General features: G+C 39.8%; 2 protein-coding genes across 2 annotated transcripts; one reads left to right on the top strand and one right to left on the bottom strand.

Moving 5' to 3' along the window:
- Positions 1-234: 234 nt before the first annotated feature.
- Positions 235-8,816, top strand: fam53c (family with sequence similarity 53 member C). The gene is made up of 4 exons (XM_067423531.1): positions 235-459; positions 2,186-2,243; positions 4,141-4,985; positions 7,626-8,816. The coding sequence occupies exons 2-4, from the start codon at positions 2,237-2,239 to the stop codon at positions 7,896-7,898; spliced, it is 1,125 nt and encodes a 374-aa protein (XP_067279632.1). The 5' UTR covers positions 235-459; positions 2,186-2,236; the 3' UTR covers positions 7,899-8,816.
- A 109-nt stretch (positions 8,817-8,925) lies between these two features.
- Positions 8,926-14,412, bottom strand: LOC137046354 (serine/threonine-protein kinase pim-1-like). Its single transcript, XM_067423529.1, has 6 exons — positions 14,071-14,412; positions 13,593-13,811; positions 13,129-13,274; positions 12,601-12,979; positions 12,209-12,385; positions 8,926-11,011 (listed from the first exon to the last, which is right to left on the bottom strand). The coding sequence occupies exons 1-6, from the start codon at positions 14,399-14,401 to the stop codon at positions 10,884-10,886; spliced, it is 1,380 nt and encodes a 459-aa protein (XP_067279630.1). The 5' UTR covers positions 14,402-14,412; the 3' UTR covers positions 8,926-10,883.
- Positions 14,413-23,271: the final 8,859 nt, after the last annotated feature.

Below are 23,271 nucleotides of genomic sequence, written 5' to 3'. Positions count from 1 at the left end.
TTTGGTCATAATCATGAGGAATCATATTTTCCTATTCATGACAACATACTGTTATTTAAAAGCATCAAGAGTCAAAAAAGCCAAATCATTTTAAAGGGTAAGGGGAAATTATCATGAAGAAATAAAATATTAATGTTTTTAACAAAATAAACGTGAATATTATATGTAAAAATAATTTTTTTTATCACAAGCAAAATAATAAATCTGTTTTAACATCTAATTATTTATTTGACTTCTGTGTCCCTGTCCCAGGGGAGGACATCATCATGGTTCCTGAGTGAGACTTGAGTGAGCAGCGTGTCCTGGATGTTTGGTGGACATTGCTTAAGTTTTATCTAGTGCACATCAGCCTCTTTCCCCACCTTTCCTTCCTCCTCCAATTTGCCATGCCATGGTTTCGCTAAATGTTAATCAACAACGTTGTCCCAGCATCAACAACAACCACTGGACAGCAAACTGGTAAAGCTTGTATTTTAGGTCTCAGCAAGATATGATTTAAAGGTGCCCTAGAATGAGTTGAAACAATATGTTAAATTGTTCTCTGATATCCACATAGAGGTTATATGGCTTATTTAAGGGCAAAAAATTTCCAGATACAGTTTTACAGGTCCATTTACAACCCTATAAATTGCCCCTAGGATATAATGCTCTGTTTTTGCCTTGTTTGGAAGAGTCATGAATATTAATGTTTAGCTGTGCTCTGATTTTTCAGCAGCTCACAGCAGTTCAGCTGTTCAGCGAAGCGTCCTGACAGAACACAGACCGACTGCATGACACTTTAAGCAGAACATCTCAAATGGAGGTTGATAAAATGCAGCCTATTTGTTTATTGGTGTTTTCAGATCATCCGCGCGCGAGAAAGAGCTTGCGTGCTTGCGGTGGCCAGATTTCAGTAAATTAAATCCCCAAAAAAGAGCTTTTCTCTAAAAAGAACACGTATACTATCCAGTGTTTTACCTAAACATGTCCAGTCTGGCAACCATATGCACACAAGCTCCCTCTCGCGCACGGATGATCTGAAAACACCAATAAACAAGTAAGCTGCATTTCAGCAATCTCCATTTGAGATGTTCTGCTTAAAGGGTCATTCAGTCTACATTTTAGACTTGTCTTTTTTCGTCAATGATATTGCATGTTTATATAACGTTAGTCACAATGTAGGCTACGCAGTGACTGATGCACTCTGAAATACAAACATGCAAAAACATCAGAGGCCTACTTCAGTTCTCAAAAATATAAATATATAACTTTGTAAAATATTTTTACAAAATGAATAGCCTTGTCAAATGACGTTTGTCGTTTGTCGACAAACGTCGACAATGTCGTTTTAACTTATATGGTGGAAAAGGTGACGTTTGCTAGAAGGATCGAGTGAACGATCTGTGAGCAATGTATCTACGGTTGTATTTTGTAATACAAAATAATATTAACCTTTGTCATTAGACACACTATTTAGTTTTGTAAGGTACTTGGAGTTTCCTGTTGTTACTGTACTAGCATCTTGCATCATCTAGACAATGTGGTCTCTAAGAAACTTTCAATTTAATCAGAAATTGTTTAAAGAGTCAATAAGTGGATAAATCACTACTTACTGCTTGCAGGAATATAGCCCCTTTTTCAGTTTAAGACGCTGAGTAAAGCTTACTTGAAATGGGCTAAAAAAAGAACAATTTTGAAATTGTTGTGGTATCTAAATATAATAAACGTCAACCATGACTGTTGACATATGAAAAGTCCTCATGTCCCCTGCACAGCCTAAACATGACATGTGTCATGAGAGCGGCTGTTTTTGCTATCCTCCAGTGTTCCTTATTGTTCATCTACAGTCCCGATGATTCGGCTCCGTCAGTTCCGCCTGACAATGAACATGTTTGGACAGATGCCAAATGTTGGGAGCGTGCATATAAATGATCCCCAACGATTACGTCACAGCTGGTGTTATGTTGAGAATCACTTATTTTTCTTTAGTGTTTTTCATGCACGAGATTTACATAAGTAGTAGGAGGCAATGGTGTTTGAGACTCACAGTATGTGATGTCCATGTACTGAACTCTTATTATTTCACTATGGCAAGGTTAATTACATTTTTTTCATTCTAGGCCACCTTTATTTCACATTTAAGATGTGTAGGCTCTGTCAAGCTCTTCCGAATATCTGCCTGTTAACGCAATTTATCTTCTTTCAGTCTCTACTTCACCGTCAGAGCCCCGAAACCAGCCGGCCCACAGATGGATTGATGCCTGGTATGTAACTTATCTTAACTTGTGCAGAGTTTCTTGGTTATTCAAGAGTTTCATATCTGTCTGTTCATTTATCTTACCTTAAAAGACTTGAAAAACCTTACTTAAACTTAACTTTACTTTAAAAAAAAACTTGTACACATTCCTAGTATATTATAAAATAAATATATATAAAGATTTACTGTGGCAACTCAGATTTCTACATTTATAGCATTTAAGTAGGAAATTGAATGAATAAATGTAGGCTAAATATACATTGATTAAAAGCTACTGTATTATTACTTTATTCAAGAGCAGTGAGTGATTTTCTCTTTTAACATAATTTTAGAGGTGAACTGTCCCTTTAAGAACAAGTGTTCACAATCACAATCTGCTCGCATCTCATATACACAAACACGCGATTTTACTTTCACTTTAGACATAACCGAATGTGTTTATGTAGGTTAACCTTGTGTGTATTTGAAAGTATTAGCGCAGTAAGACTACTTAGTCCAGTAATCACGTCACATGTTTGACAGGCGCACTTGAAAATGAAATGTTTAACCGACAAGGCTTTAAAACGCGGCTAAACATCCCCTAACTTTAGTGCATAAGATTATATATTTGCTCATATTTTCCAGACTATAAGTCACACTTTTTTTCATTGTTTGGCTGGTTCTGCGACTTATAGTCAGGTGCGACTTGTATATCAAATTGAATTCATTCTGACTGACAAGAATAAACATTTAAATCTACAGACGCGAGAGGGCGCTCTATGCTGCTCCTGTAGCCTACCCCTGAAAAAATTAACTGAAAACAGAAAAAACTGTTAACTGAAATATTAACTTAAAGCTACTCTGTGTTACTTTTTTAGTGTATTCTTTGGTAAAAACAGTTCTCAGTTCTTTTAAAAATATGTGCTCATTAATGTATATTTACTTCTTTCAAGTAATAAAGCATTCTCGTAAGTTTATAATATGCATTGAAAATACATATGGGTGAGGTGTTCGAATGCCGGTCGCCATGTTGCCCCTCCATCTTGAAAGTACATTAGCTAAAGAGGGACATACCCGTAAATTCAATCAATTACTGATGTATTATATGTTGTAAAATAATGTAAACAGTGTTGGCAACAATTTTCCAAGGATTTTTTTTTTTACCAGCTAAATGTCGCTAGATGACGTCATGCGTTAATTAGCATATCAATGACGTCCTTGCGTTCAGTCTGCCTGATGTTTTTTCTCTCCTAATCCGTGCTCATTTACTATATTTTACAATAATATAGTACAGCCGACTGTCCAATAAATGTTTTCATTTCCTAAACTTTTTTGTCATACAATATATGATATAGTGAATTACAAAAAAAATTATATGTGTAAAATCTGAATTGAGAAACTGGATGAACTAAAGCTCTGTACAGTGAGTAATATAAGTGATAAACACAAGAGATGGAACTCATCATAACTAATTTATTTAAATATAAAACAAAAGAAGCAGATAACATTAAGTGAGAAATCGATGGCAACCTTGTGTGCTCATGTGTAGCTCGCTCATTCACGTCTGTCAGCTGCTGTCTGTGTGCGCGGGCAGCTCCCCTCAGCCATTCACTGAACAGGGCAGACGCAGAGAGAGGTGTGTGTGACGGCAGAGGGGAAAAAAGACCTCGCGCTCACAGGACAGTACTGGCGACATTTGTAAACTAAAGTAGCTGAAGTTTGTCCAAAAAAATCGCTAGATTTGTCGCTAGTCGCTTTTTTGAAAATAAGTCGCTAGAGGGGTCTGAAAAGCCGCTAAATATAGCGACAAAGTCGCCAAGTTGGCAACACTGAATGTAAATCAGTAAAGTGTCACATGCTCCCCACAATTGATGCTGAAGAGCACAGAAGAGCATTTACTCATACAACCATTTCTGATCTTTCAGAGAGCAGTTACTGGCAGCTCTGCCCTCCTTCGAAGGCCAGTCTGCAGGGGGTGCTCAGCTCCAGCTTCCCCCCCGGCCCCGTGCCCCTGGGTCCTCCAGAAAGCCACCTGCCGGAGGGGGATGCCCTGAACCGTCCACTCGCCCCTAGCACCTCTGTGACGGACCTGTCTTTTCCCGGGCCTCCCCCTCCCCCCCCGCCACCCCCCAAGCGCCACTGTCGTTCGCTGTCTGTACCAGAGGACCTTTCACGCTGCCGGTACACCTGGCGGCCGAGCGCCTCCAAGGTCTGGACACCAGTGAACCGGCGATGCCACAGTGGAGGGGGCGCGGGGGGGCCGTGTCCACTGCGTGCCCCCAGCTCCTCGTTAAACTCCTCACTGCATTCTTCTTCCAGCCCCACCTTTTTCAGCCTGGCCCTCTCCCCAGATTCCCCACTGCCGTGGACTTTCCCCTGGGACCCGAGTGATGGTGCCGGAGGCGGCGCCTGCTGCTGCTTCTTCCCCTCGCCATCCTCATGCTCCTCCTCTCCCTCGCCGCTCCACCCACCACCTCCGCCACAGAGGCGCTTTTCCCTCTCTCCTGTCCTCATCCGAGAAGCTGCTGCCCAGTTCCTGCCGCCACCTCCGGTGCCCCCACAAATCACGTCTCACCCTCCGGCGGTGCCGGCCTCACCCTCGTCCGCCTGCAGCACTCCGTCTTCGGTCCGCCGTGCTCTTCCTCCTCAACTTCCACGGTGCCATTCTCAGCCCTGCGACCTTCTCCTGCTCAAACCTGGCCTAAAGCGCCGCAGGGACCCGGATAGACCATGCGCACGGCCTGTGCTAGACTTCGCCAAAATGACACAGGTATGTGTTAGCTATTCCTTACAGTTACTATAGCTACAGTTACTAAAAATATCTGATTTTGAAATGGCACGTCTAACAGGAATGTTTTTTCTGAGGAGGAAAAGGAGGCAGTCGACTACAGAAAAGGAGACATTACAAAATGTGACATCAAATAGCATGTTAACTGGGCTGGGTGTTGATACAGATTTTCTGAGTTTATTTGATTCAACTCCTGTTCACAAGCTCTTAATTCTGACCTTACAGAATCAACTTCAACTGACAAAAACCCTTATTAGCTTGGCTTATGAATATTAAGTGCTGTAACATATGCCCAGTAATCTTTATTAAAAAGTGGGTGCTAGCTAGCTACAGTAGCTTACAGGGGTGGGCGATATTACCAAAATCTTATATCATGATATGTGTAATTTTATATCATGATAGTTATTTTTATGATAGGCCTATCAAAATGTTTTATACCATTTTCAATATAATTTTTTATCACAGTTTTCAATATCATTTTTAAAAAAAACTTATATTAGCCTTAAAAACTCTCAAGCTTACATAAGACAAGTAAAATATGATAAAGAAAGAGCAAAGAAAACAAACTACAATAGGACAAGACACAAATTAAATAGACCTACCTGAAAAAGCACTAGAAATAAGGCATTGGTCTTCACTGTGTAAATTAAATATACAGTTATTCTTATTAAAGTTACAAAAGTGATTCAGTCAAGAACAGTTATCAATTTTCTTTTATTTGTTTGATTAGCATTATGACAGCAGGTCAATTTGAAAGATGCTGTCACTTTTAGAGCAACTGCACACATCCAATATTTAACTGTTCAAGCTCAATTATGCGACAGATAGCACTCCAAATAGCGCTCCATTTCAGTATATGCACGCTTTCACTGCTAATTGTGCTTCAATGGTTTAAAATCACTTGTTTTTAAATCGCAAAGCTTAAAAACGCATGCAAATTATACGCTTTCATTACCACACTGCAACTAGGGTGACCACCCGTCCCGCGTAGCGCGTGCACGCACAGCGTTTGAAGCAAAATTCATGCGCCCTGCAAATTGAGACCGTGTCACGCATAATTAATGCTTGCTCAAAAAGAAGTTGGTTGCTCTATATCCCCATGCCTCAGGCAGCCAAACCAACATTACTTGACAGTTCAGCGTGCTACTGTTGCCCCACCCACCCCTCGGTTGGTTGAACTGCTGTTGTCAACTTTTTCGTTGTTGTCATGACAGCGCACGCACGTGCATACCAGAGACACTTACAACTTTTTAGATGCACACTTTCCTATTCGAAAAATGGAGTCTTTAGGCTCCGCAATCATCAATTAAAAAGAGAAGGAGTGGGTACAAGAAATACTGGAAAAATTAATATTTGTGACTGAAAGGTGTTCAAAAAAGAGAGCTTTTTGTGACCTTTGCAAAACGTCTTTCTCAATCGGACATGGAGAGTAAAATACGATGTCAAACGACACAGACTCACACAGCAAAAAATGCTTTTCTTTCTTAGTATTTTTGTCTTGTTTCTTGCCAAAATATAAATAAAAAAATATCAAGCAAAAGTAATTGTCTTGTTTTGGGAACAAATAACTCAAAACTAAGAGAGTTTTTGCTTAAAATAAGACAAATAATCTGCCAATGGGGTAAGAAAAATAATCTTAATTCAAAAAGAAAAGAATAATTTTCTTACCCCATTGGCAGATTGTTTGGCTTAATTTTGAGCTATTTTTTCCCAAAACAAGACAATAATTATTTACATGTCTATTAAATGTTTCTTAATGTAAGAATTTTTAGATATTTAGACTTGAAACAAGACAAAAATACTAAGTAAGAATGCTTTATTTTTTGCAGTGCAAACTTTACTAACATGGAAGTTCACCATTCTTCCTCCCCTTCTCGTTTTGTGAACTGGAGTTAACTTAACTTTTAGTTTAACTTAACACATTTTTTTTACCGTTCCTGTGGTGTTGAGCGGCTACAATTTCTGTTAATCCCATAATTGTATATTATTGATTTAAAGTGAATAAATTGTAATGAAAAATAAGTAAAGTAAATTAGCTAAAGTAAATCATAAGTGGAAGTGCATCTGTCAGTTCATTGAATGTTCAAAATATTATGTTAAAAATACACATTGGTTGGCCTATTCATGAGCATACATCAGCAATTAGCCTACACATGTTTAGGGGAATAGGGCATTATTAATATACCATGTAAGGTGCTATGTGCTAGAAATGGGTAAACCTCTATCTGCCCTTCTGCCCGTGGGGTGGGGCACTGCCGTGCCAGGCAGTGTCCCACATTGTCCCTCAGAAACATACCCTTTGTCCCCCCTTGGGCTTATTAGCAGGTGGTCACCCTAACTGCAACGTTACATGATAAAGAAGATAGTCCAGTCTCTACCGGTTGACAAATTTCTACGGCTTAATTGTGTTTACCGGTATATCACCCACCTTTATTAGCTTAACACTAATGTAAGTGTAAATTAAGTTCACAGCAGGAACGACGTATGGCATCTGTGCATGGCACCTTAAACTCTTAAAAATATATGATTGCGTCCCAAAAGGTAATGTAGGTGTAGAATTTACACCTATGTTTTGCTGTCACTAAACTTGAGTAACATTGTTATTTATCCCTTCATTTTCAGACTCGAAGCACAGACCCTCTTAGTTATATGGAACGTGGCAGATTGGCCTGTGGGGGTGATGTCTGTATGGGCCTCGAGCCTTTTTTTGGAGACTTCAGAGGCTCATGTTCACCAGCTGAAGGCCTGGGTAGGACAAGTATTGGGCCGTTAAGTGAAAGTGACGAAGAGGAGGAGAGAGAGGAGGAGGACCCTGAAGAGCGTGATGGAGGACAAACTAGCGTGTTTGAAAGGGATTGTACTGAACTAGATATCACTCTCATTGAGGAGAACTGAAAGTTATCCGGGGAAGATCTCCTTTCCCTCCCTCACCTCCACCGCCAGCATTCAGCTCTGCACCACCTGCTACCTTACACTGGCAGGCCTCTCAGGAACCCTGCTGCCCTTGCACGAGGCGCGCAGGCGTAGACGCCCATTAATGAAGACATGCCGACTACTATCATATGCAGGCAGTCACAGACGCTGACCCATCAACATTGTACATTCCAGAATGAGTTGCTGAGACAGTCTGAAGGATGCAAATATTTCAAAATGGTTTTATGTGTATCGGACGTCCTCTTAGAATTCATCTTCAAACGGACAGAATGGAACCGGAGGCGAACCGCTTCCCGCTTCTTTCTTTTCTCGTCTTTCCTCTCGACTTGTTTTGATAGTAAGAATAGACTTTCTTGGATGATGGTTATAAATATCAGTGTTTTGTTCAGTTGAAATATAAAAGGGCAGTATGACATAGCAGTATTTACTCTGCAGACCTTTATACTTCCTGACGAAGGTCCATCTAATTCAACATAAGCCTTAAGATGCCTGTTTTTTTTCTTCCTCTTAATCAAAAGATTCCTCAAGGAAATTAATTGTGTACTGTAGCTGTTGTTCTGTTTTTTTTCTTCTTTTTTTCTGCAGACTCTTTTTTTTAAAAATCTGTACAATGCATTCCTCTAAAACTGAAATGTGTATACATTTATTAATGCACTGTATTTGGGACATTTAGAAAGAAACAATGAAAGCAACCACTGTATTCTGAAGGCACATTGTTATACTGTATTGTACAGCGAGTATTTGTTCAAATAAGTTGTGTAAAGATGGTAGCTTGAAGGTTGGAGACAGGCTATTTCTGTCATTTAGAGATTTTTTTTATTGTATGTGTGATCAATTCAGACTCAGTTTATGTAAAAATAAAGTTTATTTGAAATTACAGTGAGTTGACATACTAAGCTGAACGAGTCGTGTAAAACTGTAATAGTTAATATAATGATGCAAGATGTTGTTGCATTCTCCCTTATTTAAAGGTAATATTTGCTGTTTATTTGCACAATGGCAATATTACATAAATGCAACTGAGTGAAAATAACGTCCTGGATGTTATAAAATGGAGTCACATGCCTTTTGATGGTAAATTTCCCACTGCGGTATGTTATATGGCATGCTAGTTGATACGCTTTGTTTAGTGGATGGTTTGTAAGTCTTTAAGTCTACAGTTTTAGACAGTGATATCACACATTTACTTCAGTTCACATTGCACTTTTTACAATACATATTGTTTAGAAGCAGCTTTACAGAAAATGTATGTTTATGTTACAATTAACAGTAATCTGTTCTCAGAGGTGACTGTGTCAAAGTAATGTCGATTCACCACACTTGTACAGTTGGAAACAATGAGCACGTAAAAGCAGTTACACATTGTGATCATAGTGATTACAACATATGGAACAATTGGCAGTTTTGTATGTTGATTTTGTTGCAGTTTCTTATAAAGATATCGGCCACTAACCCATTTTTATTTCCTTTTCAAATCCTGTTTTTACACAAATTTGCCATTTGACTGTTATCACACACTGATACTTTTAACTTCAAATAGCAAATATAGGATCACCTGCTAAATATAGGGTAACTCCTTTTTGAGATGTTACTTACCTGGTATTTACTTACCTGGTGAAAGCTGATAAAATAAGATGCTTAACCTCTGTAGAACTGAAGCATGATCTGAATAGGTCATATTTACAGATTATTACGAGCTTTTCCAATAAAATAACACATTTTGTGCTTTTTTTCCCACAAACATTGCAGTTTAATGTAGCACACAGGTGTAATATATTCCTGGGTCAATCACACCAGTGACAGGAAGAACTGGGACCAGGAAAGGATCTTCTGATGCAGTCAAGTGAGAGACTTCTTGATCCAGAGCCGCTTTAGCCAGGATCTCTGTGACCAGGGAGGTTGATAGAAGAGCCCTGGGACTGGACCAGCCTTAGACACCAGCTCTGGCTGAGGCTATGACTAGAAGCAGTGGGATGGCCTTGGCTGGGAATTTTTGACAGCCGTGGCATGAATCTGCATCTCCATCATGTTAGGAACTGCTTGGAAGCTGTTCAACTGGGGCTGCTATGACAGCTGCGGGACTATAGTGGGTTCTCGGGTTGCAGCAGCAAGAACCTTCAAGCCTGGACAAGAAGTTTTGTGATCAGGGCAGCTCTGAAAAGGTACCTTGTCAAGTAACCTCTTTGGTGCCTGTGACTTGGACCTCTGTGGGGCCTCGGAAGGTTCTGCAGCAGCAGTGACATGAACCTTTATGGCCTTCACTGGCATTTCTGGAGCGGCCCTGACAGGTTTGCTGTGCTCACGGCAGCTGAGAGTGAGCTCTGTGAGAAAGTGGATGCAAGGAGCGGAACCTCTGAGCTGTCAGTGCAAGGAACTTGTGAGATGGCTTGACGGGGACCTCTGGAAAGCTGAGTGTGACTCCATTACTAAAATATGATTGGATGGTGCAGTACATAACTAACTTAACTAAAACTAAATAAACCATTTGCCAACCACATCACTAGGCGAGTAGTTCCGCAAGACGCTAAAACTACTGCCTCAAGCCAAGGCGCCAGACGCAACCAAGGCCTGCCAGCCCCGCAAGACGCTAAGGCTGGAGGATGGAAAGACTAACTTAAACTAAACTAACTATTTACAATATGTACACATCCCTAGACGAGTAGTTCCGCGAGACGCTAAAACTACCGCCTCAAGCCAAGGCGCCAGACGCAACCGAGGCCTGCCAGCCCCGCAAGACGCTAAGGCTGGAGGGATGGAGTGGCCATCATGTCAGCCCGCCAGACGCAAGGCTGACCCTCTTCATGACCTACAGGGGGACCTGAAAAATATTTATAAATTGTACAAGTTAGACAAAGATATTTCATAAAGTATAGAAATACAGCTTGTCATCTGTGCAGTGCATGAGGATTGACTATATGACAGTTGAAACTCAAAAACAAGAAAATTTCAATAAGTCTTCAAACTTATTAATGTTAGACTCAGTACCTTGAACCAGTCCTGAGAGAGCATCTCCTCCAGATGAAGCCTCTGCTCTGGTTCGCTCTTCAGGCAACCCCGAATAAAACGACAGCATTCTGTGCAGAAAGATGGATATGTCTGATCATTACCTTCAACTTTAAAGGTGTCATGAACTGGCTTTAAAAATATATATATACTGTTGTCTGAGGTTAACTAATGATATTCGTGTGGTTTTTACATTCAAAAACATCATAATTAATAAGCAATAGGCTATTTTCTACACTGGTTTTGAGGATCTCTCCAAAATGCTGGGTTTTGATGGGTGTGCTGCACTGGAGACTTGGAAGTAAACGGCTAGGATTGGACAAGATTTGCATATTTAATGAGCTTCAGCTCCGCTGTCATATCTACGTCCATGTCAGTTCACATGAGGGAGGGATTGTTTTGAAAGCAGCAACCGAATGATTCTCTCAACCACAGGGATCGTACATGTCTTTATCAAACAAACACAATTATTTATTTCTCATCCACCCGCGATTCGGCTATTATTTTTGTATTACATGGCCCGTCCGATCGGTCGATATAAAGTTGTGCGCGCGTTCCTTTTAAATGTCAGGTTAAGATAGATTGAACAGCGCAGATCACGAAAGGAATATTATTTTACTATTTGAGATTCATCGGCCTGCCAATGGGCTTAATTTTTGGTAGCCCGTCTGGAAAACGGATAGCCCTGGGATGCTGCAAGTCCAGCGTGCTTAAGGTATGTTATGTTAAACACGTAACGTTACACATAATAAAAACAATCTATAAGAACGCAATATTATTACATATAAAAAAACACATTTTACTCACATAAGTGTGTTGCACCATTCCTGTCAGATCCAATATAGAAAAAACAGCATTGTGTTTTAAGCTACAATAGCTTAAGCTACAGTAGTAGTTTTGTGAGCTACTGATTTAGACCTGCTTATTATTCTGTAGAGGCGTGTTTCACCGCACGATCATGTCAGGAGGAAGCACACGATCGTTTTCTGGGCCTGGTGTCTATAAAAGCTTTTCTTTGACTAACAAGGAAGTTTTCAGCTCTGAAACGTACAGAATATTCTTATATTCCCATGACCTTTTACATATCAAAAGCTCAAGGGAAAGCTGATTTCTTAATTCATCACCCCTTTAAACTTGTCATCTAAGCTGTAAAACTGGAGGAGATTCCTGAATTATCCATAACAACATCTTTTTAAAAAAACACAGTCATCTCTGTTTTGCATGTTTAACAGTTCCATTGTCCTTCTTTGTTGTAATTAAATTCTCACCATCTGAGAAGCCCGGCTGGAACCAGACATCGGCATCCATCAACTCGATGTCGCTGCTGTCTGGGAAAAGGCTGGTAATCATAGTAAACAGCAGCACCCCCAGCGACCACACCGTTGCCTGCTTCCCATAGTACTCTCCCTTTTCAAAATACTCCGGGGGGCAGTACCTTTTTGTTCCTGGAGGACAGTTTGTTGTGTTTCAAAGTTTGCTTTACCACTGCATGTTTTCTTACTTTACACTGACTGAAATGGCATTACATTTTAGGCAACAAAAATTATTTAGAATTTTGTTAATGCATTGTTAATATCTCGCTATGTCTCATTTGATTAAGACATGGTGTAACTGGAAACTTGAGTTTAAATCCCTAACTATAAGTTTGAAAGATAGATACCAGAGTAGGTTTTGTAGGATGAGCTTATCAGGCGGTCCCCACAGCCGAAATCAATTAATTTGACCTCTAGTGTCTCTGTGTTGACCAGGAGGTTCTGCATCTTGACATCCCTGTGGAAGACTCCCCGGGAACAGCAGATGGCAGCAGCGTCAATCACCTGACACATTAGGTGACGCGCCAACTCCTCACTGAAGAGTCTGCCTTTATTCATCCAAAACCTGTGCATGTCCATGCAGGGCAACGGGCGCTCCAAGACCATGACGTACTTGTCAGGATGGTCCTTCCAGTCCAGCAGCTCTATGATGTGGCGACATCTGGGCCCTTGATTGGCCATGAGTGTCAGGGCCACCTCAAGAGGAACTGGTCTGTGATGGTTAGGCTAGAAGATACAATTTAATGATAATAAGATGGAAGTGGTTTCTCAAATGAGGATTTTGAGTCTATTGAAATATTTGTGATTCATCTATAATGTCATAAATTGAGAATAGTGATTAAGAGGAAAAGACATAGACTGCACAGTCTACTTACAAGGCTGATGTATGGGGTGTTCTTTGTCTTTGCTGTCAATTTCACAGCAACCTGAAGGCCATCTTTGCATCTGGTCCCTTCAAAGACAGAGCCGAATCCTCCTTCCCCTATCTTCTTGCCGCTGGCGTATTTCCAGCCAATGTGGTCTATTAAAAAATTATTATTACAATTATTACTATTATTTTTGTATTGTGTAATAAAACAGTGTGCTACATTGTTGCATGTTTATTCTAAATGTTGTTAGAACGTTGTTTCTAATTCTCATATAAATAATATACTTTTAATGACTTTTAATCACATATTTAAAAATGTATAGAATGTTTGTGCCTTAAAAAACCTTTTAAATACTAACCTTTTAATACTAAAAGAAATGTTACAGCTGCATTATTTAAATTCATTACATTTATATTCCTTAAATAATATTTTTGTACGTGTTTTATTTTGGGTTATGGCAGTAAACTCACACTCGATCCTCTTGATCTCATCACGGTCCAGCTGTCTCAGCAGATGTGGTGAGATCTCACCCACTGACAGACTGCCTGGACTATCCTGCTCTTGAGACAGGACGTCCTCCACTTGCTGGTCATCATTAGTAGCAGGGGAGAGTTCAGGACTACTGGAAGGAGGTTCCTGATGATCATTGTCCTCTACAGTAAGGATGACGTCCTGTAGAGAAGTCTGATCTAAAGAGAGGAATATCAACCAAAAGCTTGTTTTAATAAAATAATATCAATAAAATATTCCATACACATATTATTTATTTAGGGGAAATTTGGTTACTTGACATCTTTAAAGATTAGTCTTCAAACTATTTCATCTATTTATCACATAGAGTAAGTAGGCTAATTGATCTGCATTTTTTTAAATGTAAGATTGTAATGAGGCATTAATATATTTTTGTAAATGATTAAGAGACCTTTTTATGTTTTGCTTATCATTTACCTTCAGTACAGCTCCTGGATGGGGGTTCATCAGTGTCCTCTTCCACCAAACCCTGTTCCACCTGCGCACCCTGAGCTTTGGTGGATTTGGGGCAAGAAAAACAAAAGAAAGAGGCAACCAACTTTCGAAAGTTCCTCTTCTTCTTTTTCTTCTTCTCCTTCTCCCTTCTCTCCTGCTCGCCTCCCTCACCGATACCCCCAGGCGTCTCGTCAGGACGAGGGTGGTGCTCCGCCTTGTGGTCGGTGGGTGTCAGTGGTGTACAGAGATTTCCCCAGTGCACGCACTCACCACCTTCCTTAGCGTTCTCTTTACGAGATAGTCGCTGTCCCATAATCAACACGATCAAAATGTTATCAACAACTGCAAACACACCGTAAACACTGTTGAAAACACAACTCCTTACTCGCTACAAAGTGAGCAGGTGAGTTTCGAGCTTTATAGTCTCGCGTCAACGTTCTATTTCCTCTATGATGTTATAAGGGCTCAGAGCAGGAGATTATCACAAACATTCAAGTAATGTTAAATGATGCCAGTAATATATGTGTGTGTCTGTAAAATATGAAGGTATTAAACTCGCATTGAAACATGCATATAACACACACTGTAGTGGCCAAGTGATAACATTCTGGCCTAGGACAATGTAGAGTCATTAAAAACTTTTTTAATGGTCATATTATTTTTCATATGCCTATATTGTTTCACCATTTTTTATTTATTAATCTTTGTGTGGTTCAAAATGTATATTAGGCCTATATTATTGCATAAATTAATATTTTTTATTGTTGTTATTAGGCCTAATATTATTATTACTACAGATTTCATTTTAAACATTTAATAGGCCTTATTAATTTTTTTAGAGCTAGAAAGCCTAAAGACATGTTTCATTTGTGCATTGGCTCCCAAAATATTTAGCCACATTTAAATTGGATGTAGACACTCAATGGTAAACTTGTGTGATCTTGATTTTACACATTCACTAGTTGGTTAAAAGTAAATGCCAGAATGGCTCAGAGAAGTGAAGTTAGTTTCTGAGAAAAATGAGAATCTGTTTGCAGATAATGTAATGCCATATTAAGTGTGGCTGAACTGTCCAAATACTTTTTGAGGCCACCGCATGACATGTAAAACACACAATTGACTCTTGTATTAATGTATTCCAGAATGTATTTACCCAAATGCCATTACAAACAATATATTAATAGCCTATTTGGAATTATAGAATGAATAAATGAATGAGGCATACAAGGCTACTGTAGCTATCCCCAAAGTGTTTTGCAATCATATCGGTGGTCTCCCATCAACCACCACCAGTGTTAGTTATTAACCTTTTTTATTTTTTTAGTGTTTGAAACCAATATGGACATGCTGTCCATATATAATTAGAATATCATCAAAAAGTTGATTTCACTAATTCCATTCTAAAAGTGAAACTTGTATATTATATTCATTCATCAATCTCCTTATATGTTTTTTCCATACTAGACTGTGACTGTGAATATGGCGGTAGTGTCCGTGACGTCACCCATAAGATTCTGATAAGCCGTTCTGAAGGTTAAAGTAGGGGAGAGCTGGGCATTGTCATCTTGCGAGCGAGTCAATCGCTTGTCACTCCCGGACATAGACTCTAAAAAAAAATGGACGACGCAACATCATCCGTTTCCACTTGGCAGTTTGAAGCTTTCAGGCGGCCTGCACGGCGCTGACATCTTGGGACCGAGTCTGTGCAGTAGTGATTTCGGGACCGGAGTTGCGCAGTAGAGAGCAGGAACTACAGCTGTGATATCAAAAGTCCACCCACAATCTCACAGATGCAGAACAATTAATTATGTTGGTGTGAAATAAACAGTTATGGAAATGTAGAAATTAAAGCTAAAGCGCCAATCTGCTCCCAAAAATCACGAAAAAAGTCTGTTAGTGCCTCAGTGACAACTTCACTCAGAGAAGACGTCGATCTCAGCTGTCAATCATGATGTCACACCCCCCGTTTTTATAGCATCAAATAACTAAGTAAAACTAAACTTATTTTAAAAACGAACACTTGAAATGAAATCATCGTGATGATAACTGCCTTCAATGATATAAACTAACTTTGGGGAAAAAATGCTTGAAATGTAATTTTATTGTTTAGTTGCTGCAGGCTTGCTCCCGGATAACAGAAAATGGACAAAAAGGCGGGATGTGAGCGAGGCTTAGGCAGCAGATAAATGGCTATCCACCTGTAACCACACCCTTAATTATGCAGAACTTTAAGGCTTTATATAACGTAAACGAATGAGTTATAAAAAAAATTCACCCCCCTCACAGTTGTCATGAAGGTCAAAATTAGCCGTATAGGCCAAAACCACAATTTTTACCATTCTGTAAACATGTTTTTTTTTCTGTTCTAAAGTTGAGAATTTTAACATGGGGCTCATTTAGATTCTGCTCCCTTCTGGAGCCTGTTCTAGTGGCCAGTTGAGGAATTGTGGTTTACATTACTTCCATATTGGCTTTAAGAGAGATTTCGGGAAGATGCCACTTGGTTTTTTTCCTGTCTCAATTCAAGCTGTCGGACCGTGTGATGTCATACTGTCGGATGCCCCTCCCACGATTGTTGATTAACAGCAGCGTTTCAACACAGACCCGCACCTGAGTTAGCTATCATCATAGTCCGCTATTGTTGATACACTGGAGCAGAATGTCGTCTAAGCGATTGCGGTTTTCCGTTCTTGGGTGTAATAACGAACACAGCAGTCATTTTGATGTTCCTAAATCCGAAACACTGAAGACGCAGTGGCTAAGTTGTGTTTTGAAAGGGAATATTCCCCCCGAACAACGTCAATGCTTTTATGTTTGCGCGAACCGCAAAGCATTTCTCACCAGACTGCTTTATAAACGAGGGTCAGTATAAAACAGGTTTGGCTAAGAAGCTCTCCTGAAGAAAAAAAAGGCTCAGTACCAGCTATTCGTGTTCCTGCTGCACCTCCAGAAAAAGTGAGTGTAGTTTGAAATGCTTCCACGTAGGACTGCACAATTAATAACATTTCTAATCGCGATCACGATTATGGATGCCACGATTACATAATCACTCTAAGTCGCGATTACAAAAAATAAAAATAATAATAATTCAGACTGTGTAAAAGGCATGTTAGAGCATGTCACGTTGTAAGAGTCGCATCACAACCATAGGCGCCGATTTACGTTTTCCTCCGTGGGTGCTCGTGGGCGCACGCGCCCTTTAAAAAAAGACGTAAAAAAAGTAGTCAAACATTTTTTGCATTTCAGAACCTTAGGAAATGGACAGCGGCCGACACGAACACACACACCTATTTATTTGATAATAAAGCTGTAAAGTAGCATATCTTTCAAATCAGGACAGCACCACTTCTCACAAATACAGACAGCTTTGGAGATGAAAAGCTTAACTAAGACATAACCGCGATCAGCTTCCTGGGAAATTAAGAATCATTGTCACAAAAGTCCACACAGTAAAATTGGCGGATAGGATATTGGAGCAGGCGACTGACAGCGACACATAGCACCAACTTCAATGTTTAATTTTAAAGGTCCCGTTTTTTGTGTGTTTTTGAAGCCTTGATTGTGTTTACAGTGTGCAATATAACATGAGTTCATGTTTCGCGTGTAAAAAAACAGTATTTTTCACACAATTTACTTATCTGTACAGCGCTGTTTTCTCTGTCCTAAAAACGGCCTGATGATTTCCTTGTTCTATGAAGTCCCTCCTTCAGAAATACGTAATGAGTTCTGATTGGGCCAGCGCTTTCCGTGTTGTGATTGGACAGCAGTTTAGCACTTTGCCCGGAAAGGTCCCGCCAAGACTACCCCCTTTTTTTTGCTTATTCTTGTGGGCGGAGGTTTAGTCAACAAACTGTTCTAGTGACGTCATTCCTGCAAGGAAGCGCAGGGGTGTAGTCCAAACCGGCCGTTCGCTGAAGGCTTTGAAAGGGAACTTCTGGTAAATAAATATCTCGCTTCGCATTGAACTTTGAGCGTTATAATTTTATAGGCATTATTTATGCTCTAACAGCAACATTTCACACTAAATTAAGTTTGAAAGATGGGATCGAGAAGAACAGGACCTTTAAATGAATGTAGCCTACTGGCAGTCTGGCACACGTGGGTGCTCGGTATTTTCCGTGGGTGCTCGAGCCCTGGAGCACCCACGGTATCGCCGCCTATGATCACGACTTTTAATAGGCGTGTCCTTATCAATGACCTGATTATCCACTGATGCATGTCTAACTCATGTCATGTTAATTTCGTAAACATGTGTGATGATAAAGAAACAACATCAGACAACGTGCAAAGTGTTGCTACGAATCACTCATTAGAACCGAAAAGACACGCTTACTCAGGGGTGTGGAATTATTTTGGATTCACGAGCGATGGAATCCGCAATTATTTTTCTCAAGTTGCGCTACCTTCACTTTATGCAAAATGCCTGGAAAGAATTGTATCAGATCTGCAGCAAATAGAGTTTTATTCCACCACGACTTGCTTAATACTAATACTTAATAATAGTACTAATAAATAGGCAGTAAATAGATTGCTTGTGCACTGAATGTCTGCAAAAAGGTGGTGGGGTGCTTCTCCTATAACTGTCCGAGGCCCAGAAAGAGCTCAAGTTACCTCAAGACAAGCTCAAGACTGAGTGTCCAACTAGGTGGGGCTCAAAACAAGCAATGATTGCCAGGGTGTTGGAACAACAAAGCGCCATTTCTTGTGTTCTGTCTGCGCACAGAAAAGCTATACACCTTGTCCCCACATGGCAGGATGTAGACGTCCTTGAGAGCGGTCAACAACTCCCTTTCTCCACTTGCTGAATTCACTGATACTCTTTCATGAGAGCAATATGTAAGTGTATCATATGGGAAGCCTGTTCTACATTTGTTCAACAATCAAATCTTAGCAGAGAAAGAGGGAGAAACAGAACTGTCAAAATGCATCAAGAAGAAGATCCTGGACTACCTGAATAAGAAGTATGATGATTCAGAGACTCAAGAGTTGCTTGGCATGGCTTCTGCAATTGATCCCAGATTCAAGCTTAAGTACATCAACGAAGACAGAGTTGAAGCTGTCAAGATTTGTTTGAGAGCTGAAACGGCATCAATATCTCCAGTCATGAAGGTAATACTTACAGGTTGTGTGGGTCATTTATATAATATAATTTAGTTTTGGCCATTTTCAGTATTAATTTAACATCAATAAGACGTCCTTACTATTCTAGTAATAGTATATGATTTAATAGTATATTATCTTGAGTTAAACTCAAATTTGCCTTTGTTTTATTAAAAGCCTAAACAATCTGTGAGTGTGACTTTTAGAGAGGAAGCAGAAGACAAAAATGCACCAGCACTAAAGAAGACCAAAAAACCACTGGGCAGCTTGGGACATACACGCGGATATGATGGTTTGTTTAGGCGCAGACATACACGCAAAATCACACGGCGTAGACATACACGCGGATAGCTCAAAATGTGTACAGATAACATGCCACTTGGCTTTAGAAAGTGGCGTGTATGTTTATGCGCATCTGCATCAAAGCCCTGTCCTTTTCATTTTAGGCATGAGTTATCATTCATTCATTATTCATTCATTCATTCATTCTTATGCTTTCTACCATCAAAATGGACGCCTGTTTAAAAACTAGCACTTTAAAGAAATGAAAGGACAGTGAACCATCTACATCAGCATCATCTGTGGAGATGGCACAGCACGGCTGTTATATGGAGAAACCTGATCGAACGGTCTCGAAAGATAATAAACGGGGTGAAGAACAGAGGCGGGGACAGAGAAATGTAACAGAGGTCCACAACAGAGATGTGCTTTTTAAGAGAGATGGGCCTACTTTAGAGACTAAAAAAATGTCAAATAAAAACGCAAATACTGTGACAGTTGCATTGGTTTCGGGTTTACATCGATTGGTGATGCAGAGTATGAGCCTGCAATGTGTAGTATGTGGAGACGTTTTAGCTAACAGCAGTCTCAAGCTGTCATTTTATATCAATCAATCAACTTTATTCATATAGCGCTTTTACAATGACGATCGTTTCAAAGCAGCTTCTCAGTGTTAAGACAATATTGCAACAAAATTTGATTTGGCTGTACAGTCGTTCTGGAGAGAACAGTATTATCAGCTTATTTTAATTTATCATATAGCGACAATGTTGGCAGATCAGTATTATAGTTTATAGAATTAAATAAGACCTAATTAATTAATTTTATTTGTATATTTAGTTGAATAAATTGGATCATAATTTTAGTGTCCCCAACTGAGCAAGCTAAGCCAAAGGCGACAGTGGCAGGAACCAAAACTCCATCAGGGCATGATAGAGAAAAATAAACCTTGGGAGAAACTAGACTCAGTCGGGGTGCCAGTTCTCCTCTGGTCTATTATCAAACAGTGTATGATTATTATTCTGTCAATCTTAAAGGTCAGAAGAGTATTAGATAAGAATATTCCAAATTTCTGGGTATCATTTAGGATGGTGCGTCGATTACACAGGGGTATTAATACTTAAAAGATCGGAGTTATTGCACCGGAGACGAGTTTATTGAAGATGACGTGCTGGTGAGGCAAATTCAGAGGAGACACCAATTGACACGGCCTCAGCAGACACTCCAGGATGTGTTGGTCATGTCTGGGCAGAGGTCCTGTAATGATAAACAGGAGGGAAGCAAATGCAATGCAATCAGGATAATGAGCGGCCACGCCCGCCAGAACAAACAACGTAACGAGACACACCCACACAACATACACCTGCACCACACACACAAGAGACTAGAATGAGACCGCAGATTTACCAACCGGGACAGGTCCAATATCTAAACCGGACACGGCCTGAACGTTTTTAATGAAAGTTAAAAATGTTCTGTTTATGCCATAGTAAACAATTGCATTTTTAGTCTAGATTTAAACTGACAGTTTAGGTGCTTAATAGGAAAAGGATCGACCGCCTGGAGTTGATTAAGATATTCTAGGTATTATCAACTGGCCAGAGTTTTGAGACAATAGACGAGTATAATATGTTAAGAGCTTGCTTAAGTACTGGGGAGATAAACCATTTAGTGCTTTGTAAGTAAAAAGCAATATTTTAAAATGTATGCGATGTTTAATAGGGAGCCAGTCCAGTGTTGACAGAACTGGACTAATAAGATCATACTTCCTGGTTCTAGTAAGAACTCGAGCTGCTGCGTTTTGGATTAGTTGGAGTTTGTTTATTAAGTGAGCAGGGCAACCACCCTGTATAAAGGAAAATGATTTCACACAAAAAGTGCCTAAAATGCACACAGGAAGCATGTGTAGTGTATTTCAACAATAACTGGAGTATGCCAGAGAAGAAAACGAAGAATAAAAAATATCTGTGGAAGATTTTAGCAATTTAAACTTGTTTTGATTATTCATTTTGGGTGAAAGTATGGTTATGATTATAAAAAATAAAGTAAACTAGCCAGAAAATGTAACAAACTTTCGTTTAGATTAGTATTTAATATTCAGACAGGTAAAGGCTCTCGGTCTGCAGCTGCAGTCATGGTGTAAAGCGAAAGCACACTTTTGATGGACAAAATAAATATAATATCACAAAAGCGTTCAAAATGCAGAAAAAGAAAACGAAGAATAAAAATCATCTGTAGAAGATTTACCCATTTAAACTTGTTTTAAATATTCAGTTTGGGTGAAAGTATTATAAAAAGTAAAGTAAACTACCCAGAAAATATAATAATTTATTTTAGTTTAGTATTTAAAGCCCCACTTGGCTACTTTTGCTCTCGGGGTCCCCCTACAGTTTGGAAAAAATAATGTCCTCAACTACTGTCGTAAGAGCTGTCATCCTACAACAGGGGATGCCATCGCGCGTGCATTTGTTGACATGACAACCCTGATAGCCCTGAACTAGTGATGCGCGGGTCGTCTCATAACCCGCGGACCCCGTAAGTCTATTTAATGGTCGCGGGTGCGCGGCGTGTTGTAAAAATATATACAGTGGTGCGGTGCGGGCCAAATAACTTCATAAAAGCGTCCCGCGGGTCGGTGCAGCACTAACAGTTCCCCTGAAAACTGCAAGAGGAGTTCTTCTGGCGTCGCGTGTGAAATGTCTTCATCCCAGGTAACGTTACAGTCAGTGGCATGTTTCAGCATGTCATATGAATATAATTTCATGGGTTTTATTTTTTTCAAACGCCAAATAATCATGATGCTCACGTTTACAAGCCAGCGTCATTATAGTAGTCTATTGGTTACCGTTTTACAGAATCTATATGATACTTTAGTTCAATGTTTGAGTGGTAGCTCACCGTAACAAGCATGACAGCATCGGTCGGGCACGCCTCCTTCAGCTCACGCCGACGAGCAAACGCTGGTCACATTTTGATCCTCGTCCTGCCTTTAATCCCATCATTTTTTCATTTCCTCTTATTGCTTTCCTCCAACAAAACCTTTTCTTTCTTATTTGTCTCTGCTGCTTCGGACATGACTATATTATCCGACGAACAAAGTTGGGCTCGCACGTCCGAATGTAAGGAAGTGTGTGTGTTGGTGGAAGTGACGTATATGTACGTCGAATTTTGTAGTTCTTTTCTTTTTCTCGGGTTACTACCCGAAACCCGAAGTTTAAAAGTACGATTAAAAACGATACAGACCCCATCAGGCTATGGCAGACGTGTCATTCAACCTATTGTAAGTCGATTTATCATCACAAGAGTCTTAAAAAATATATATTATGAAGGTTGAAAAGTTACCTAGTGCTGCTTTAATACTCAAGGTATAGGCTCTATCATTGTGGGAGCCGCGGCTGTGACGCTGCACCAACGCTTCCAGTGTGAATACTCTCGCGCGTCTGCAGCTGCAGTCACGGTGTAGTTACGCTGAAGTGCTGCTCACGCGCTGCTCATGCTTGCGGTGTGAAACAGGCGTAATTCATAATCCCACGTTGGTAATGAACAACAATCAATCAATCAACTTTATTTATATAGCGCTTTTACAATCACGATTGTGTCAAAGCAGCTTCACAGTGTCAAACAGGATAATATTGCGACAAAATTAGATTTGGCTGTACAGTCGTACTGGAGAAAACAGTGGTGTTATCAGCTTATTTTAATTTATCATATAGCGACAATGTTGGCAGATCAGTATTATAGTTTATAGAATTAAATAAGACCTAATTCATACATTTTATTTGTATAATAAGTTGAATAACTTTA

This window comes from Pseudorasbora parva, chromosome 18 (assembly GCF_024679245.1).
Source record: "Pseudorasbora parva isolate DD20220531a chromosome 18, ASM2467924v1, whole genome shotgun sequence".
NCBI classification, from domain to species: domain Eukaryota; kingdom Metazoa; phylum Chordata; class Actinopteri; order Cypriniformes; family Gobionidae; genus Pseudorasbora; species Pseudorasbora parva.
This window is presented reverse-complemented; position numbering and strand designations above follow the sequence as displayed.